Source organism: Malurus melanocephalus, unplaced genomic scaffold, assembly GCF_030028575.1.
Source record: "Malurus melanocephalus ecotype Western Australia unplaced genomic scaffold, MMel_1.1 scaffold_92, whole genome shotgun sequence".
Taxonomy (NCBI): domain Eukaryota; kingdom Metazoa; phylum Chordata; class Aves; order Passeriformes; family Maluridae; genus Malurus; species Malurus melanocephalus.
The window spans coordinates 823,459-840,291 of NW_026623324.1; the positions used below are offsets into that span (position 1 = coordinate 823,459).

Below are 16,833 nucleotides of genomic sequence, written 5' to 3' on the forward strand. Positions count from 1 at the left end.
AGCACATGTATTTCTTTTGTTCTTTCATCATAACGGATCCCAATGTCTGTAAGTCCAGGGCATGTCATTTAAATGAAAGGCCTGTGTGGCCATCTGTGTGAATGAATATATTGCACATGATGTATAGATTGCTGTGGGTTCTGCAAGTGTTAAAAATCTTTCTTTTCTTTCATATTTAGTCAGTTAAATTTGTGTTAATTGAATTCCTGTCTTACTCTAGTCCTTTCATTAGCTGGGTCAAGAACTTTGCTTTCTCTGTGATGCAGTTAGCTTATGTTGAATTTGAGAAGTTCTAAATGATCCTTATAATGGGTTGTGAAGACTGTGAGGACAGCTGTCAAATTCTTGATTAGCCGTTCTGTCAGAGAAGAATAGCAATGAGTTAAAACTATGGATGCCTTCCCAGACAAGAATTTAGTGTTATTCCAAGGAGCTCTTTCTAATGCCATTTACCCTTGTAGTATACCTAAAGCAGCTTTTAAGCMGACAGAATACCCCTCTTAAAATGAAATATGATGCTCCAGGGTGGTTGTAAAAGAAAATACTGTTTCTGGTTCAAGTCACATGTAGCAGTCATGGCTGTTAAAGCTCTTTGTCGGTAGAATGAATCAGTATTGACTGCCTGGTTACTCTTGTGGGTCATTACCTTGTCAGTTAATTGGAAAGCTTGTGAGGGGCTTCTCTGTGATAGTGTTTTGTGGTAGAAGAAAACAACTGGGAATAAATGTAGTTAAAAAGAGCTTGTAGTCGGTAACTGTGGCTGGTTCGTACATGGTTGTTATTGCTGTGTGTGTGTTGTGTGTTGGGCTGATCTCTGCAAGGGATTCCTGTGGTATCACTCTGAAGGCTAAAGGATTTGAATCAAAATACTGCTGTGAAATTCATACCATAAATAACACAAATATGCTTGTAAGAGTCTGTGTGAATGCTGTAGCTGTAACAAAAGGATCTTTAGATTTGAGTCTGTGGTTAATGCAGCTGTCATTAGCTTGGGTCAAATTAATTGCTTACTTATGATCTCCTTCATTGATGTAGGTCAGATTAATATAAAATTCCATTAAAACTATAGTTCTGCAAAATTCTCTTAAAACTAGTTCTGCTGTCGTTKACATGGCAGCATTTTATTCCTTATATGTATTTTCAGTGACTTGATAGAGATTCATAAAAAAGAAATCTGGGTATAAAAGGGTCTTTTTTTTTCCCCACTCAGCACCTCGTCCTGAAAGTCTGCATGGGCTTTGCATCCTTGTTAGCAATGCAGATTTGACAATTGGGTCCTAGTTTGCAATGTTGTTTTGGATGTGTTGTTTCAAAAGAAGTTAAAAATGGATCTCTCTTCCTGTTAGCTGCATGAGTTCTGCAGAGCAGCAAAATGTATGAACCTGGGGGGGCTTTCTGTGAGGAAGGCAAACAGATAAGAGGAAGAGCATGTGGAAGATATTTGCTAGATAGAGTTGCCATCTATATACTGTTGTTCTTCTGGCTACAACTGCACTTTATGTTTTATTATGGCCTGGATCTTCAGCGTTGAATTTTATGAGGCAGTTTCAGCACAATTGGGTCAGTCACCCATTATTCATTCAATTGCACACTGCAGCCTTGCTGCTGCCCCTTGACATCGGTACACAAAACCCAGCTTTTCTTTGCATAACCTGACCAGCTCAGATACCRATTGTGGGAGATGCTGAAAGTCACTGGGAGCTCCAAAGCATAAGAAAAGAAGTGGCTAAATAGTTCATTCCCTCTGGCATGCCCAGAGGCAAGCAGGGAGCTGATAATGGCATCATTATACATGCAATACTTTGTGTTTTGCACATATATTGCTGTAGAAAAGGRAGAAATTTGAGACTGCTATGTGGGAAATGTCATTAAACACTTTTACATAGGCTGGCAGCTCCATTTCTGTTTGTTGCATTGCACAGGTGCTGAGGTGGTAATGAGGTGGCAGGCCTTGCTGGGCTGTAGATAGAAAAGGTGTGTGCTCCATGAAGCAGGGTATTAGGGATAGCAGTGCATATAAAAACCTCATTAACATGATTAAATGATATGCTGAATTGTGCCTCTGAGGCTGTTTCACTCCCATGTGCAGCTGGGCAAGATGATCCAGCCAGCCTTTCTGTAGGTGATCAGTAACTGAGTGCAAGTCCAGCTTCACCTGCTTTGGGATTCAGGCACCTGAAAATGCTGACTCTTGAAATAGGGCTCAGTAATTGCTGTGCTTAGAAAATAAGAGCAGGCTCTCAAAAGAAACCTGAAATGCATGGAAAAGAGAAATGCAAAGCAGCAGGAGCGGCGTGCACGTCAAAAGAGTCTCTCAGTCATAGTGTGCTTTCTGAATACCAGCAGCTTGTGCTTCCTCCACCTGTAAAATGAATGCAACACTGCCTTCTTATCGTGCAAGAGCATCATTGAAATAAACGATACTCCAAGTGATGTCTCTGATGTGTTTGGATATTTCAGTGCTGAACACTAGAGAAAAGCTCAGCAATAAATTAATAGTTCTTATTTGGSGAAAGTAGTAATGGTAGGTTGCAGAAGAAGTACAGTTTTTCTAACACAGGCATGAGGAAAAAATGAGATGCTGCCAAAGGGGAGTGCTGAKTGTCATGTACACAGAACTGAGGTGTTTGACAGAAAAGAAAATAATGTGTGAGAAAGTAATTGAACACTGTATAAAAAGTGTACACCTCCTAAGTTAAAAAGAGAGCAGTATTAAAAYTGCAAAAATAATCTCTCTCCTAACTCCTGATGTTTGATTTGACTTGGATTTTTCGAACTTCATGTTAAAAATGTAAATGGTTAATTTATTTAAAAGAAAAAAGGCACGGGTTTACTTTAGATTCAATAATATAGAAGGAGGAAACCTACTTGTTTTCAATATGTGGAAGAAAAATGTGAATTTTTTTTATGTAAACATGGGCCCACCATTCAATCATTTTGGTACAAATATTTGCTACTTTTTTATGGATCTAAAGAAACTGAGTACTGGTATCTTGCATAAAATTACTGTGAGAACATGTAACTGGGACTTTTTCTGGCAGAGTTGAAAACTAAATTGTAAGAAGATAGTAAACTGCCCATTCTTTGTGTCAAAAATGCCTTTGTGATAGGTGTTTGGATGACAGTCTAGCAAAGCACCAGTCCTGGGCATTGCTGGGAACTTCTAAGACATTATGATTACACAAATAATCATAATTGTGTTTCAAATGGTAAGTAAAATCCATATAGTCATTAATAAAGAACTGTAAARGTGCTGCTGGTAGCCCCTCTGAAACTAGATGTAGTTTTTATCTGGGTATTGGCTCTGTTGGATTTGTATGAGTCATCTTAACACTTTATTTCTGTATTAAAATATGTCTTGTTTAGCAGACTTGTGCAGTGTTGAGCAGAGCTTACCTTTATTTATTTTACTTATATTATTTATTTTATTTTTATTCCTTCTAGCCTTCAGGAAAAAGAACAATTGTTCAGCACGTCCATTAAAGAAACTACTGCCAAAGTAAGTGTATGTTTTCAATTCTTCAGAGTATTTATAGAAGCAGATCATAGTTTGCATCTTAATAAATGGTCTCTGTTTTATGAAGTTGTTTTTGTGGTGTTCCTTCTAATAAGATATTGCACATAAATATTTTTAAATGTATGCTGAAAAGCCCTCCTCAACTTTTTATTTGAACAGGACACAGAGATTATAATACTTCAGGAAGCCACTGGAGTAATCTCTTCTTTCTCAGCTTTTTTTCTCTCATGATTCAGGAACAGACTCCTCAGCTTCATGAAATCAGGGTCATAGCTGAATGTTTTCACTTTTAGTACAGAGTCTCTTACTTTTCTGCCCTAACCTGTTTTGTTGGTGTGAAGGGAAGGGCGTAAATGAAGTACCTATTTTCTCTACCATGTAATTAATAATCTAGTTTGCAATCTCATTTTCATATCCGTTTAAAAATACAAAGAAAGATGATATAGCATATTTAGCATAATTTTTATTTCTAACCAGAAATGTTAATAGTTTTCCTTTCATTTTGTTATTTCTCATGGGCTCTTTTCAAGAAGTAGAACACTGAAATTTTATTTCAGAATGGTCCAATTGCTCCATGAATGCTCCAGAAAAAAAAAAAATCCATTTACTCTAGCTAATTCACATAGATCTATATGAAACAGGAAGTGAAAAGTATTTCTGGGTTCCAATTAATAATTCATTTATACTCTGAAATAAACTTACGTTTCATATTCTTTCTCTAATAACACTCACTTAAATCAGGAAAAAAAATTATTCTTTATAATCTGTTCTTCCTAATCATCTTGACCAACACTTTTTGCATGCACTGTTAAAAAGATAATTTGAAGACTGCATCCCAATACCACTCCTTCCTTCTCTTCCACTTTATTTTGAGCTCATCTTCTCTTTGCTTATACTCATATTTTGGGGAAATTAGACTGTTACAATGCTTCCCCATTCATTTTTTAAATGACTGTGAAAAAAGTGTCAAGGAAATTTTTGTAACCGACCTATACCTGATCTAATAAAATGAATGAGTTGTTCAGTAACTGGATGTGATGTCTTGTTTCAAGTTATTTACARCCTRAAACATAAGGTATGGAGTTTGCTCYTCCCCAGAAAATATACCTCATAAGRTTTTATTTTATCACCATAGTATCTAGAGACTTTTCCAATAACAGTTGAAACATTCAATACCAGTAGAGAAATCTGTGAGGTGGAATTTCACAGTTTGCTTTTTYCTTTGGTTTTTCAATAGATAAAATATTATTTTAATTGTATTTCATTCTATGTGATGTCTTTTATTTATAGAAGATAAATAGGAAGCATGTAATGAAACTCCTTCAAATAATTTACTATTTAGTTTATTCAGGTCATCTCATCCTATTATTTTCATCTCAAAATAAATAGAGCTGATCTGTTAAACCTTTTTATTATATGGGGAAAGCATTCCTTTGTCAAAGGCCTTTCCTTTCTCCCTGTGCCACTGGCATTTCCATGGCCTTTTCTGCCTCATCTCTCTTGTTTTCAGCTGTGGCTGCAAAAGCTAACTTTTACCTGCTAATGAAGGGAGCACTGTCGCTTATTCACTACCTTCCTTCAGAAATTAATATCTGCTTTCACTAATGGCAAGATTATGCTGTGTGGGAGACCAGGTAGACTGCTTCTTCCTTTAGGCAGTGTTAGCAGAATTTATCTTTTCCAAGATGCTGTTGTAAAGAAATATGAAGGTTATTCAAAACTGCTTTTCTCTTGAGATGATTGCAGAGTCAATTCCAGTGCTTTGGTTGCTGTCCTTGTCCCTGTTTTTGCTACTTTAGATTAATATCATATGCTACAAAGATGGAAGAACATGAAAATGGGCAAATTTGCTTTTGATATTTGCTGCTTTTCATCTTGGTTCCGCATATCTTTGCTAACCAACTTCCTGCTGGTTTCAGATAGGCTGTTTTTTTGAGTAACATTTGTGTCTAAATGCAGGTTTGTAAGGTTTATTCCTAAACAAGAATCTTTATTTTTTTTTTAAAGTCTGCCTTAAAAAAAACTTAGAAACCACTGAAGAGGATTTTTAAATAGATRCAGTAATACTTGTCTGCAAAAACGTTTTCCTGAAACCATTTTTTTAGACTTAGAGCTTGTTGTTCCGTGGGCCACAGAGAGCTGGTCACTGAGAGCAGGGAAGGGGCATTGCTGGGTCCACAGGCACYTGCAGTCAGACTGGTTAGAGGAGGKYGGTCCCTGGAAGSCAAGGACGTTGGCTCTGTGCATGTTCACCATCTTTGTTAGCTAAGAAATAACCTTTCCATAGTGGCTGAATAAGCTACTGTAATGAGTAATGGTGTCTCTTATTAAGCTAAAATAATTAGAAAAAATGAAAAGAATTGGAGCTTGTAGAATAGTGCTGATGTAACGGAGAAGCAGTGCCATTGGATTGGGGGATATTGCTTTCTCTTTCCCACTTGCTCATTCAGTTTTGTTCAACTGTGCCATATGATAGATCCGAAGATTAATGTTGTTCATTTATCTACAGAATACRTGTGACATAGGTGCAAACAGAGGCTTGGCAACCTACTTATCTCATGTTCCAAAGTGTCATCTCCAGCTGGGGGACTGCCTTTCTGCCTCTGGTCCCCATGTTTGGTCCATTAACGAAGCAGKCCAGCAAGCTTTGTTCTGACAGCAGTGGTTACAAAGTGGACAGTACTCACTAGAAACTGATTAAACATCCCAGCTTATTTTGCATAATTGCCAAACAGCTGTCTAGTGATAATGACTTTAAGTTACTACCAGCATGGGATATATTAATTCAGTTTTCCTGGAGCTGGAAGATTCCCCATCTAATTGCAATTCACTGAGCCATTCAATGCCCCTAAAGACTGAGTCATTAAAAACTTTCAGATTTATTTTGAACATGGGAGACAAAAATTTCCTTTGGGTTCTTTAGGCACGTTTATTCACCTCTGACAGGTTTGGGGTTTTGAAAACATTTTAAGTGAATTAGCTGGTGAATCACTTAGAAGGGGGTACTGAAACTAAGTGAGGTATCTGGGAATTTAAAACTTAGAGTAGGTGCAGAAGTGATATGTGTTTTTGAATGAATAGAACAACTCTGAGGTCTTTAAAAGGAAGAGTTACTGCTTGGAGGATAATTTGGTTGACTCAAAAATATGACCCATTTATAGGCAACAGACAATCTTAGTAAAGCAAGAGTTACTAACTGAAAAGGATTTAAATCTAGTGTCACATCTTAATTACTATAATTCTATTGTACAAACAGATAAACCATTATAACYCTAAGGATTTTTCTCTTAAAAAGTGAAGTGATAACTGTGCCTTTGTTAATAAGCATGGCATTTGTTTTTGAGGAGGAAAAAATAAGTGAAGGAAAGCAGGGAAAATCCTCTCTGGAGATTTCTTTTCACATCACGTAATTTCAGAACTAGCCTTTGCCTATCTTGAGTATTGCTTTACCTTTGGTTCCAATGAATGGAGTGTTTTCTTAAGTGTCAGGTGCAATTTTAAGCAAGTGTTTGACATCTGCCTTTAAAACAAGGGCTTTGTCTTGTTCAGTGAAGGGTTTGGTTTTGTTCATTTTGCWTTCCTTCCCAAATAATGCAATATGGAGTCCATCCCAACCTTTTTTAGTATGTGGGACTTCTATGAATTGTGTATGCTGCWCAAGGTCCTTCTGAGGTGGCAATGTATACTGAAAAGTGAAGCAGAGAAACAGCTGAATTTCCTTTATATTTTTTTCCTCTCTTTTCTCTCTCCATGTTTTTTAATACCAAGCCTGATTAATTGCTGAAGGCCCTCCAGTTAAAAAGATAAAAAAGAGAGTGAGGAAAAGTCAGGAACCTGAACCCCAGGCATCTGTGCGYCCCAAATGTGAAATAAAGTACAGTATCAAGCTGGTATAGCCTTATTTGTTGCCTGTGCAGAAAATAAGGCTGGTTTCTCTTTTTTCAGTTAAAATGTGGAGCACTGTGAGTTTTGTATAAAAATCAGTGCACCTTTTATGTTATGGCATTTTGATCTCCCAATACTGGTTTATTTATGCTCCACTTCAAGCATCATTATTAATACTGATATTGTGCAGAATTTGTACCATAAGTTGGCCTTTCTTCTGTGTGCAGCCTCAGTRTCTCGTAGTGAAATGTCTTCTCTCATGCAGGTAGCTAATGCTAATACCATTTCCTACTTTTGTAATAGAATGTGCGGCAAAGCCTGGAAATTTTGATTCATGTTSGGTATTTCTGTAAAGACATCACTTTTTATTAAGCTTTTTTACCTTGCTGGAGGATGTTATGTCATGTCTGTAAACCAAGAACATTTGAAGCCCCATTTCAACTGCCTTACACTTTTACATGAATGAATTCTATATCATGGCTGTCTGCCTCAATTTAGGTTTGCACGAGTCAGAAACTCTGCAGTACTTTGAGGAGGAAAGTGAGTGATATTGAGACTCAACTACCAGCTCTACTCGAAGCCAAGATGCTGGCTGTTTCAGGTAAGTTTTAAATGATGAGAAGGACTAACGTTGTTAAGGAATGTATTAGAGCAATTATTGACCTCTTCATGACAGAAATATTATGAAAAGTTGTTCATGTGCTTGTGTAGATCCCTTGAAGCTGTGACCAGCCTGGTAGAACAGGGCTATGCCAAGCCTTGTGAAAGTGCTTCAGGCCCCTCTCCACAGTTTGGAACGATTGGCAAAGCTGATGTTGTGTGTTAGGCAGTAAGTGCGCAGAACACATGGTATTTTTCCRTGGTGAAATTGATGTATTATTACCAGTAGCTGTTCCAGGACTCCATAAGTTACATGCTTGCAGCTCTTTAGCAAAGTTATAAATTCACAGCTAAGGTATCATAATTAGAAGTGTGGCTTTAAATGACACTTTAAAATGGCCTACAATAATTGGCAACTTCTGCTGTTCAGATCATTGAACAGCTAATGTTGGCAGCAAAAGAGCAATTTTGTCCTTGGAGCACTCATGCGTGTTATTTACAACCAGTAAAACACTGAAATGTGATTACAGAGTCTGMTACATAACAGCCTTACATGCCACTTGCTTAGGATTGCTGCACTGTTCACCAAGAAAAAAAGGCAAATCACAGTTCTTTCTCTTAAGCTGGAAGAGGTGAGTTTGCTAATTCAGCAAATGTTTAAGTTTGTGTCTCTCTGCTAGACACCTGCCTCGGAGAGGAAGCTGAGTAGAAGGGAATGTGGACAAGMGTACAGGGAGTTTTCTAGTGTTACACCAAGTAATGAAAGGCTAAAGGGTTTCTGATGCACACCAAGATGAGATGTAGCTCTCCAAATTTATCTTTTCAATTAGATACAAGAGCCTATATTGCACATATAAATTATGTTAAAATGAGCCTTGTGCCATGTCATGTGGTTTGTTTGCCAGAAGTGGATMATATTATGCTTGAGCAAAGTCCTAAAGAAAATTAAGGCTCAGATCTCATATTGGTGCTGAGCATGTTCAGTTTCCTTACGTCCATAACACCTTTTTTAAATGGAAATCTTCTTTATTTCTCTCTCCACATATGAGAGGTAAACCGAGCAATCATCCTTCTCTACGCATAGACTGTTTAAATAGGCAATATTCTCACTTTCAGAAATGAGGTTTTATGGCTTGGAAACAAAACAGCMTGTAAACTGGACATGCAAGTGCTTCATGCTGTCAGTAGGAAGCTGTTGGCTTGAAAAGCTGGATCTCAGTCTGACATTTGGAGAGAGTGAATGACAACTTGAGGATCATTTCCAAAACATTCATAACAGTATTTTTGTGCTTGTTAACTCWTAAAAGAGGTTGCTTGTTTCAGGAATAAATTCCAAAGGCAATTCAATGCTGCTCTTTCTRTAAACTATTTTCACAATTCTTTGACTGCCTTTGTATGTTTTTTAAGRAGAATCAGTGCAATTTCTTGGTACTGATAAGAAACACTGTTTCTTTTTTCACTCTTGCTTTGGAGAATTTTAGTGACTGTGAGYAGTACAAATCTAACTTGTTATTAAGGTAAAATTCTGCATGGCATAGTTGAAAATMAAGGACGAAGGTAATTTGGTGTCAGTGGATACAGTATTTTTTTTACCTCATTGTAAGATACAGTTCCATTTAGTCGATGGGGTGGCACTTGTTTATGTAAAATGCAGAATTGCATACAGAGGACACAGGGAAGATATAAGAATAAAAAGAGAATTATTTCTCTGTAGACCTGAATGTAAAAAAAAAGTTAAAAAGCATCTGAAAACAGCAGAAATAGTCTTAGAGAATGAAGTGAATAAAATCAGAAAAGCCAGGATAGTGGAGTGAATTGCAGCTAACTAGCAGAGAAGCAAGTCAGGAAGAAAAGATTTGATAAATGCAGAAGTAGAAAGAGGAAGGAAGAGGTAAAAATTGTGGGGGTTTTGTTGGTTGGGTTTTTTCCTTTGGTGGTTTTTTTTTTTTTGGTAGTGTTTTGTTTGTTTTTTGTTTGTTTGTTTGTTTGCTTTTTTAACTTAGGAAGGCAAAACCAGTGAGCAATGGCTAATGGAGATGGCTGAAATAGTCTAGTTTCTCTGTCTTCCTGTGTTAGGTATAAATACATTACACCTTTTAAGTAGGGCATAGTTAAGAAGCAGGTCTTAACCTTCTAAATACTGGCTAAGATTTAAACAAGATACATTGTGTACATATTCCTGAGCTAACAATGTTAATGAACAGCCTGGATAAATTCAAWTGTTAGAAATTGGAAAAATGTTCAGTTGGATAATATGCAATTATTTAAGGACAGTCTTGGACTGTCATGACATTCAGAAGGAGTTAGGTAAATATCCAGCAATAATAAAGTTTAGTGGTCATAGCTGGAGGTTTTAATTTAGTCTGGAAACATCAGGCAGGGTTAGATGTCTGTTACTTCTACTTCTTTTTATGTAGCAGTTAGATAATTCATTSAGACAGGTTCTTCAAAAACAATTCTTATGGATACTGAGAACAACTTTTTTCTCTAGACATCATTTTTCATTAAAGTAGCATTTTTCTTGGGGAAGCAGTAATAGTTRAGTGACTTTGGAACAGTGTCACAGCAAAAAGGTGACTGTATCTCAAAAGCTGGATTAGATGAGTTAAAGTTATTAAGTGAAAATTAGCTTTCAGAGCTTATATGTGGTGAMTTAATGATGGCTTGGAAAGCATGATATATACCTCAGCCTTTAATGCCTATCTTGACAGCTTCAGACAACATTCATTTGCTACATGGACTGTACTTTCTAAAACAAATGCATTGAYTTAAAATACAGATGTGTTTGCACCAAAAAAAAACTACAAATATAGTTGATATTATTTTTAGAGGAAAATACCACAATAAATGCAATGTAAGCATGACAGTTATATTAGTCCTGTCAATATGATACCTTGGATTTTAAGGCTATATGATAAATGATAYTGTAAAAACACAAGAGAGAATACTGTGTGTATAAATGCCTCTCCTTCCTATTATTTCATCTTGGGAAGGAGTATAAAGTTAAATTTGGTAGAGAAAAAAAAGAAGTTTGTGAATATTTGGATTATTGATTGTTTAATTAAATTCCAGTGAGTTTTTTTTTTTATATGGGAAGAAGAAAAGAAGCCTATATTTCCAGGAGATATTTCTATCAACGATTCAGAGCCTTTATATCAACAACTCAATTCTGATTGGCCTGTTGGAACAAATAACTAATGGTTAATACTCTGCAGGTGCTAGTCCAGAATTTTGCTCCAGAGATAATTAGTGTAATCKTACATTGTTTCTAGTTTCTAAGTCAGTAGCTTTTGGTAATTATAGGTAACAAGTACTCCAGATGCTGCTGCTGTCACGCACATTTGCAAATTCTCATTGATGAACTGTTGTAGTTTAACATCTAGTAAATCTTTTTTTAATTTCAAAAAAAAACCACCTTAATGGTCAGCACTTAGAAACCTGCATGGGACTTTTCTAACAGCTGCTTCTCACAGGGGCTCTTCACATGCTTATCAAATTTTGTAGTCAGTTATAGGAAGAACATGACAGTATGTGATACTCTATTCTTTTTTCCAGTATTGTGTGATTATTCAGCATGTAATTTTTTGAGGGAATAATGGGAAGCTTGTAAGAAAATTCAAATAGGATGATGTTCAAGCGAGTGTGAACATAATTGTAGAAATATTATTGTAACTTATTTTCATACTTTGGGCTGTTTTACACTAGAGGAAATAATAAGAAATGGTGTGTTTCTGGCTTTTCCTTAGTGAGAAAATAATTTGGGAATAGGAGGGAGGATGAAAACTAAAATGAATTTTTAGTCCTGTTTCGTCTGTTTCCTATATTTGAGTAAAATAAGTTGATWGATACATTTTAGTGCTTTCATAGTYTCTTTGAGAACTTCTTTTCTTCTTGAGAATGCATAATAGCATGGGACTAGATAGCCAGAAAGTGACTTAATGGGAAGCTAAGCAGGMATGAATGAAATACTGTGTATATTATGTAGTTTTCTGTGAGATGCATGTCATTAACTTTCCTTATGTCTTTGCAAATACAAATTAGATCCAAACACAGCAGTTAGACAGAAGGTCTCTTGTGAGGAGTTTAAAAAAAAGGTTATCTTTAAACTGTCTATATCAGTAAGAGATCATGTATCATGATCCTATGAATATCATTACCTTTATTTCATTAAGTACTGGCAAGTGGGAGCTGCTTGGAAATGATGATGTGGGGTGATTTCCAGCAGTACAACAAYAAGGTTTTTTTACTTGTGTCGGTGTAAAAACTTAGTTTTATAAATAACATGACATAAATACTAGATAGCATATTTYGCAAAGCTTAATGTTAGGGCTGTTGCCTCTTTGGCTGCTCTTTGATGCTCTTTTAGGGCAAGCTCTGCATGGATCAGGAAGCAACTGTAACAAAAAGACCCCTCAGCTCTCCAGCTTTGGTGCTAAGTATTCCTGTTGGGAATGAGTAATTTAAGAGAGGGGATGGAGCCATCAGGCTGGAAGATACCAGTGCAGGCTGAAGGACATTTTCAGCCCTTCATCTGTGGTTTATGCTAATGTGGATGTCTTATTTTCATGCTTGTGCCTCAGTCTGTCATTTCATGCAGAAATATGTATGGAGGCAGTTCGTGATGTGATGTTGAGTGCTTCCYCAAACAGGCTGTGTACAGCTCTTAATTTGTCTTTCGTTGGAAGGCAGTGGTGTTCCTGGTTTCTATGTCTTTTCTGCTTGGTAAATGGTTGCCAGAACTTGCCTGGTCTTAGAGGCAAAAATAACAGTGTCTCTTTGTGCCTTCTCATGAAGGCTCAGKTTTTTTGTGGATTGGAGTCTGATAGAGGTCTGCATCTTGTCAGATGACATAGCTGGTTCCACACTTCCTATTCCTGATTCCAGCAGGAGTCTGGGTTGATGGATCAGAGGCATATTGAGATTAATTCTGCTTCAGAGAGACTGCAGTGTCTGGTTCCAGCATTCAGTGCTGTGTATGGTCATGTCTTCCCACAACAGTCACTTTATACTCCATCAAATAAAATTTGCCACTGTGTATTGGTTCAAGCAGTGTACTTGTGGCACACCTGTTAACTCATTTGAAAAATAATGCTTGTGAGTCCCCCAAACCAATTCTCAAATGGTCCCTCAGACTTCAGCTCTGTGTTGTGGTTTGTCCCCAGCCAGTAATTAAGTACTACATGGACATTCTCTCTGCTCCCAGTGTGGAGGAGAATTGGAAAAAAAAAAAGTAAAACTTTTGAGTTGAGATAGGAGCATTTTAATAACTGAAACAAAATACAATAATACCAATGATAAAAATACCAGCAATAATAATGGTAATGAAAAGGAGAGTGAGAGCGACGTAAAGCCAAAGACAGGCCAGCAGTGCACAACACCAATAAATTGATGCTCGCTGTCCACAGACCAATGCCCAGCCCATTACCAGGCAGTGATTGGTCCCTCCCAGCCAACTTCCCCCAGTTTATTTGCTATGCTATGGAGTATCCCTTTGTTCAATTTGAGTCAGCTGTCCTAGCTGTGCTCCCTCCCAGCTTCTGGTGTACTTGCTTGCAGAGCATGGGAAACTGAGAAATGCTCAACAACAACTAAAACATCAGTGTGTTATCAACACTATTCTCTGCCTAAATCCAAAACACAGCACTGTACCAGCCTCTAGTATCCCAGCTGAAACCAGGACATTATGCTGTTTTTCTTTTTAATCTCATTTTCAAGTCAGGCAGCTGGATGTTGGCTTTCAGTGAACTTCAAGGGTAATTCATTGTAGCTGAAGTTCCAGCACGATATGTGACCAGACAGCAGAAAACCTTTTCTTCTGTTGGAGAAGTCAGTCATGTAACAACTTACTCTCTTTCGCTCCTCTTACCTGARTGGCTATCCCTGGGGCAGGAGAGAAGGTCAAATTATCTCTTTGGCAGTTYCTTTTCTGGGGTTTTGTGCTCAGAGGAGACGTGTTAGATGGGGAGAGCTGTGAAGAGAAGGTCCTGTCACCCTGTAGAAAGGCTGTGCTGTGGTCTGGAGGGGACATGAGGAAACACCTGTGGAAGGGGACAATGATGTCCTTCTTTCCACTGACTCTTCAGGAAGACAAGGTGACAAGCCCCTGAACCTCATGCATGTACTTTTGGGGTCTAAACTTGGGTGGCATGAATATTTCTCTGCCATGTCTTTCTGGGTTTTTTTTCTTGTCTGGTTGATAAAAAGGGCGTTGATGATTTCACGCAGCCCWCAGGATCCTGGTGATCAGGTCTGAGCTCTTTCCTTACTGGTCCCAGCTAGTCCCTTCCTCTCCACTGCCAGTGGAAGTGACTAGGGGCAAAGGCAGAGAAGAGGGAAATGCAAAAGAACCAAAGGTTGAAAGGCATAAGGTGAGTGGGACCTGTGAGGGAGGGAAAATGATTATTTAGGGAAGCCTGCGTGCAGGTATCTGTGGTATTTTGTGACACTTGCATCTTGGACTTGGGCCTCCTTCACAATGTTGGAAAATAATTGTATGTGACTTGTAATAACCATTTGTTAGCTAATGCACACAGTAAATTGCTGGCAGTAACATGCTCCTGGGCTATCCTTGTCACCTCCAGTGCAGGTACTTGAGAGCATCTGGTGGCCCATCACCAGCAGCTATTGCTCCTTGGCATGRGCTGGGTCTCAAGTATTACTGAATTACATTCTTCTAAACCTCTACCATTTTCTTCAGTGTATTTTTGCCTTTTCACATTGATACTCATGGATAATGTTCATTTGAGCCTTTGAGTTGTTATTACTGATTTGAAATGTTCCTACTTTTGGGTTTATTTATTTGTTCTCCTCCCCTTTTTCTCTTTTCTCTCTCTCTTTTTTTTCTTCCCCCTGTTCTGTGGGAACTGGTTCAGTCCAGGTACAAAAGGCTCTCTGTGRCTGAGAATTGCTCCTCCAAATGTATGTCTGTGGGGTCTCTCACCTTCTTCTAGATGGCAATTGCCTTTCAGGATCAAATCAATCATTTAGTTGTGTTATGCCTCATAACAGCATTGACATGTGTTATTGCTTAAAAAAAGCAATTGCAATTCAAATATGCTGGATTTCTGTAAAATATATCAGGAGATGGTAGACTGTCCCTTATTTGCAGTTTATTTTTTCAGAGGTGCAAACACACTGTCAGGGCTTCCAGAATCTCACATTTCTGTCATGTCTTTAGCTTTTTTCCCTTTCTTTTGTGAGTAGGTGAATGATATTTATTTTCTTCCATTTCTTTTGTGGTGTTGAAATCACTTTGTATTCTCATTAATCAGAGGGTGGAAGATTTTCAGCCTTGGATTCCAGTGCCATTGATAAATACTGTGGTGGCAAATGCCCTAAGCTAAAAATGTAAATTTTCACTTTCTTATGAATTATTAAAGGTAGTGCTGTTAGTATATGAAGAATTAATTTATAGATAATGATGAAGAATGACCCGTCTATTCTTTGTTACATTTAAGCTAGAGTCCAATAGAAATGCTTTATTATTAATGAAAAGATTACTGCTTTGTTTGTGCTACAATGAACGTAGTTTCAGTGGGGCTGAGACTTCTTTCTCAGCTTCAAGTATAAATAATGGTGACTGTGAGTGTATGTAATTTCTGCCATAAATATGAGAAAAGTGTGAGCAAAAAATTTGTGAACCCTTAACTTTGTCTTTAATAAATATTTCCCCCTTCAAAATATAAGTTTAATTAATAACATATTCCTTGTCTTTTTGCAAAATGGGACTGATTTCAARCCATATTTTTTAGTCAATTTGTTGCTGGCAAATGGTATCAAAATAATGATATTTTAYTTCAAGGCTACTAAATGGGCAAAAATCTGCCCAATGTAGTGAAATCTGACAATGAACTGTTATAATGGGTATGAGTTTGTGGCATGTCACTATATATAGAGAAAATGTATTTGATGTGCAGAGTACTATTCAGCTGTAGCCCTACAAGCAAAATTTTAGGAAGAGAGAAAAAAAGGGAAATATATTAATGTTTACAGTAAGTAAAAGCAATGATATAGCTACTTTCTGCCTGGGGAATTTTTAAATTYGTACTATTTTTCCTGTGTTGTGCTTGATTTGGCTGGTGTTTTTGGCATTTACATCCGGCTGCTGGAGCTTATCGGATGTCACTCTCTATAGAGGATGAAGGATGCATGGGAGGAGAGAGCCCCAGAGGGCAGGATTAATGAGGAAGTTTTAACTGTTTTTTTGTTGCTCTCTTTCACAATAATGTAAATGTTCAGTCCCTCAAAGTGAAGGTCTGTACTCAGTTCCTTATGGTGCTCTGCAAACATGTTACTCTACCTGTTCAGGGCACTGGGTTCTGCAYGTTTGCTGCACCAGTTTGCACCCAGTATGTTCACATGAACATATATTTTTCTCCATCTAAAATTACGCATCTCTAGCCAAGCATCACATGAGGTAATATGGGAAAAGTGGCATCCTGCTCCTCAGTCTCCTGCACAGAATCACTGTCTCATGTCTTGGTTTAGACCAGAACAACCTCAGCTTTGGTCTTAGACTATGAATTCCTTAGCTTTGTTTTCTCTGTACAGATTTTCTGAGCAAGCAGTCCTATTGGTTTGATTTTGGGATTCCTGGGAAGAGTTAGTCTGACTTAACTAATATCACCCAGCTGGAACTCTGTCACTGGTATGGCTGTGTAAAACAYAGCTCTGAGTGGTTGACAAAGTAACAGTTGCTGTGTTTACTTAGGCAAAATAATTATTTAGTCATTAAAAAGAGGAATTTTTACATTTTCAGGACATTAGCAGAATAAAATATCTTGACATATGTCTTCAGAATGTTTCTACAGAATCTAATGTGATGTTGTCTC

General features: G+C 37.4%; 1 protein-coding gene across 1 annotated transcript in view; it reads left to right on the plus strand.

Moving 5' to 3' along the window:
- The window catches only part of DISC1 (DISC1 scaffold protein), a 180,511-nt gene that overhangs the window by 74,641 nt on the left and 89,037 nt on the right, over positions 1-16,833 (plus strand). Inside the window, exons 7-8 of the mRNA XM_057368434.1 lie at positions 3,445-3,499; positions 7,901-8,003. Coding sequence (XP_057224417.1) covers positions 3,445-3,499; positions 7,901-8,003 — 158 coding nt within the window. The remainder of the gene's footprint in view (positions 1-3,444; positions 3,500-7,900; positions 8,004-16,833) is intronic.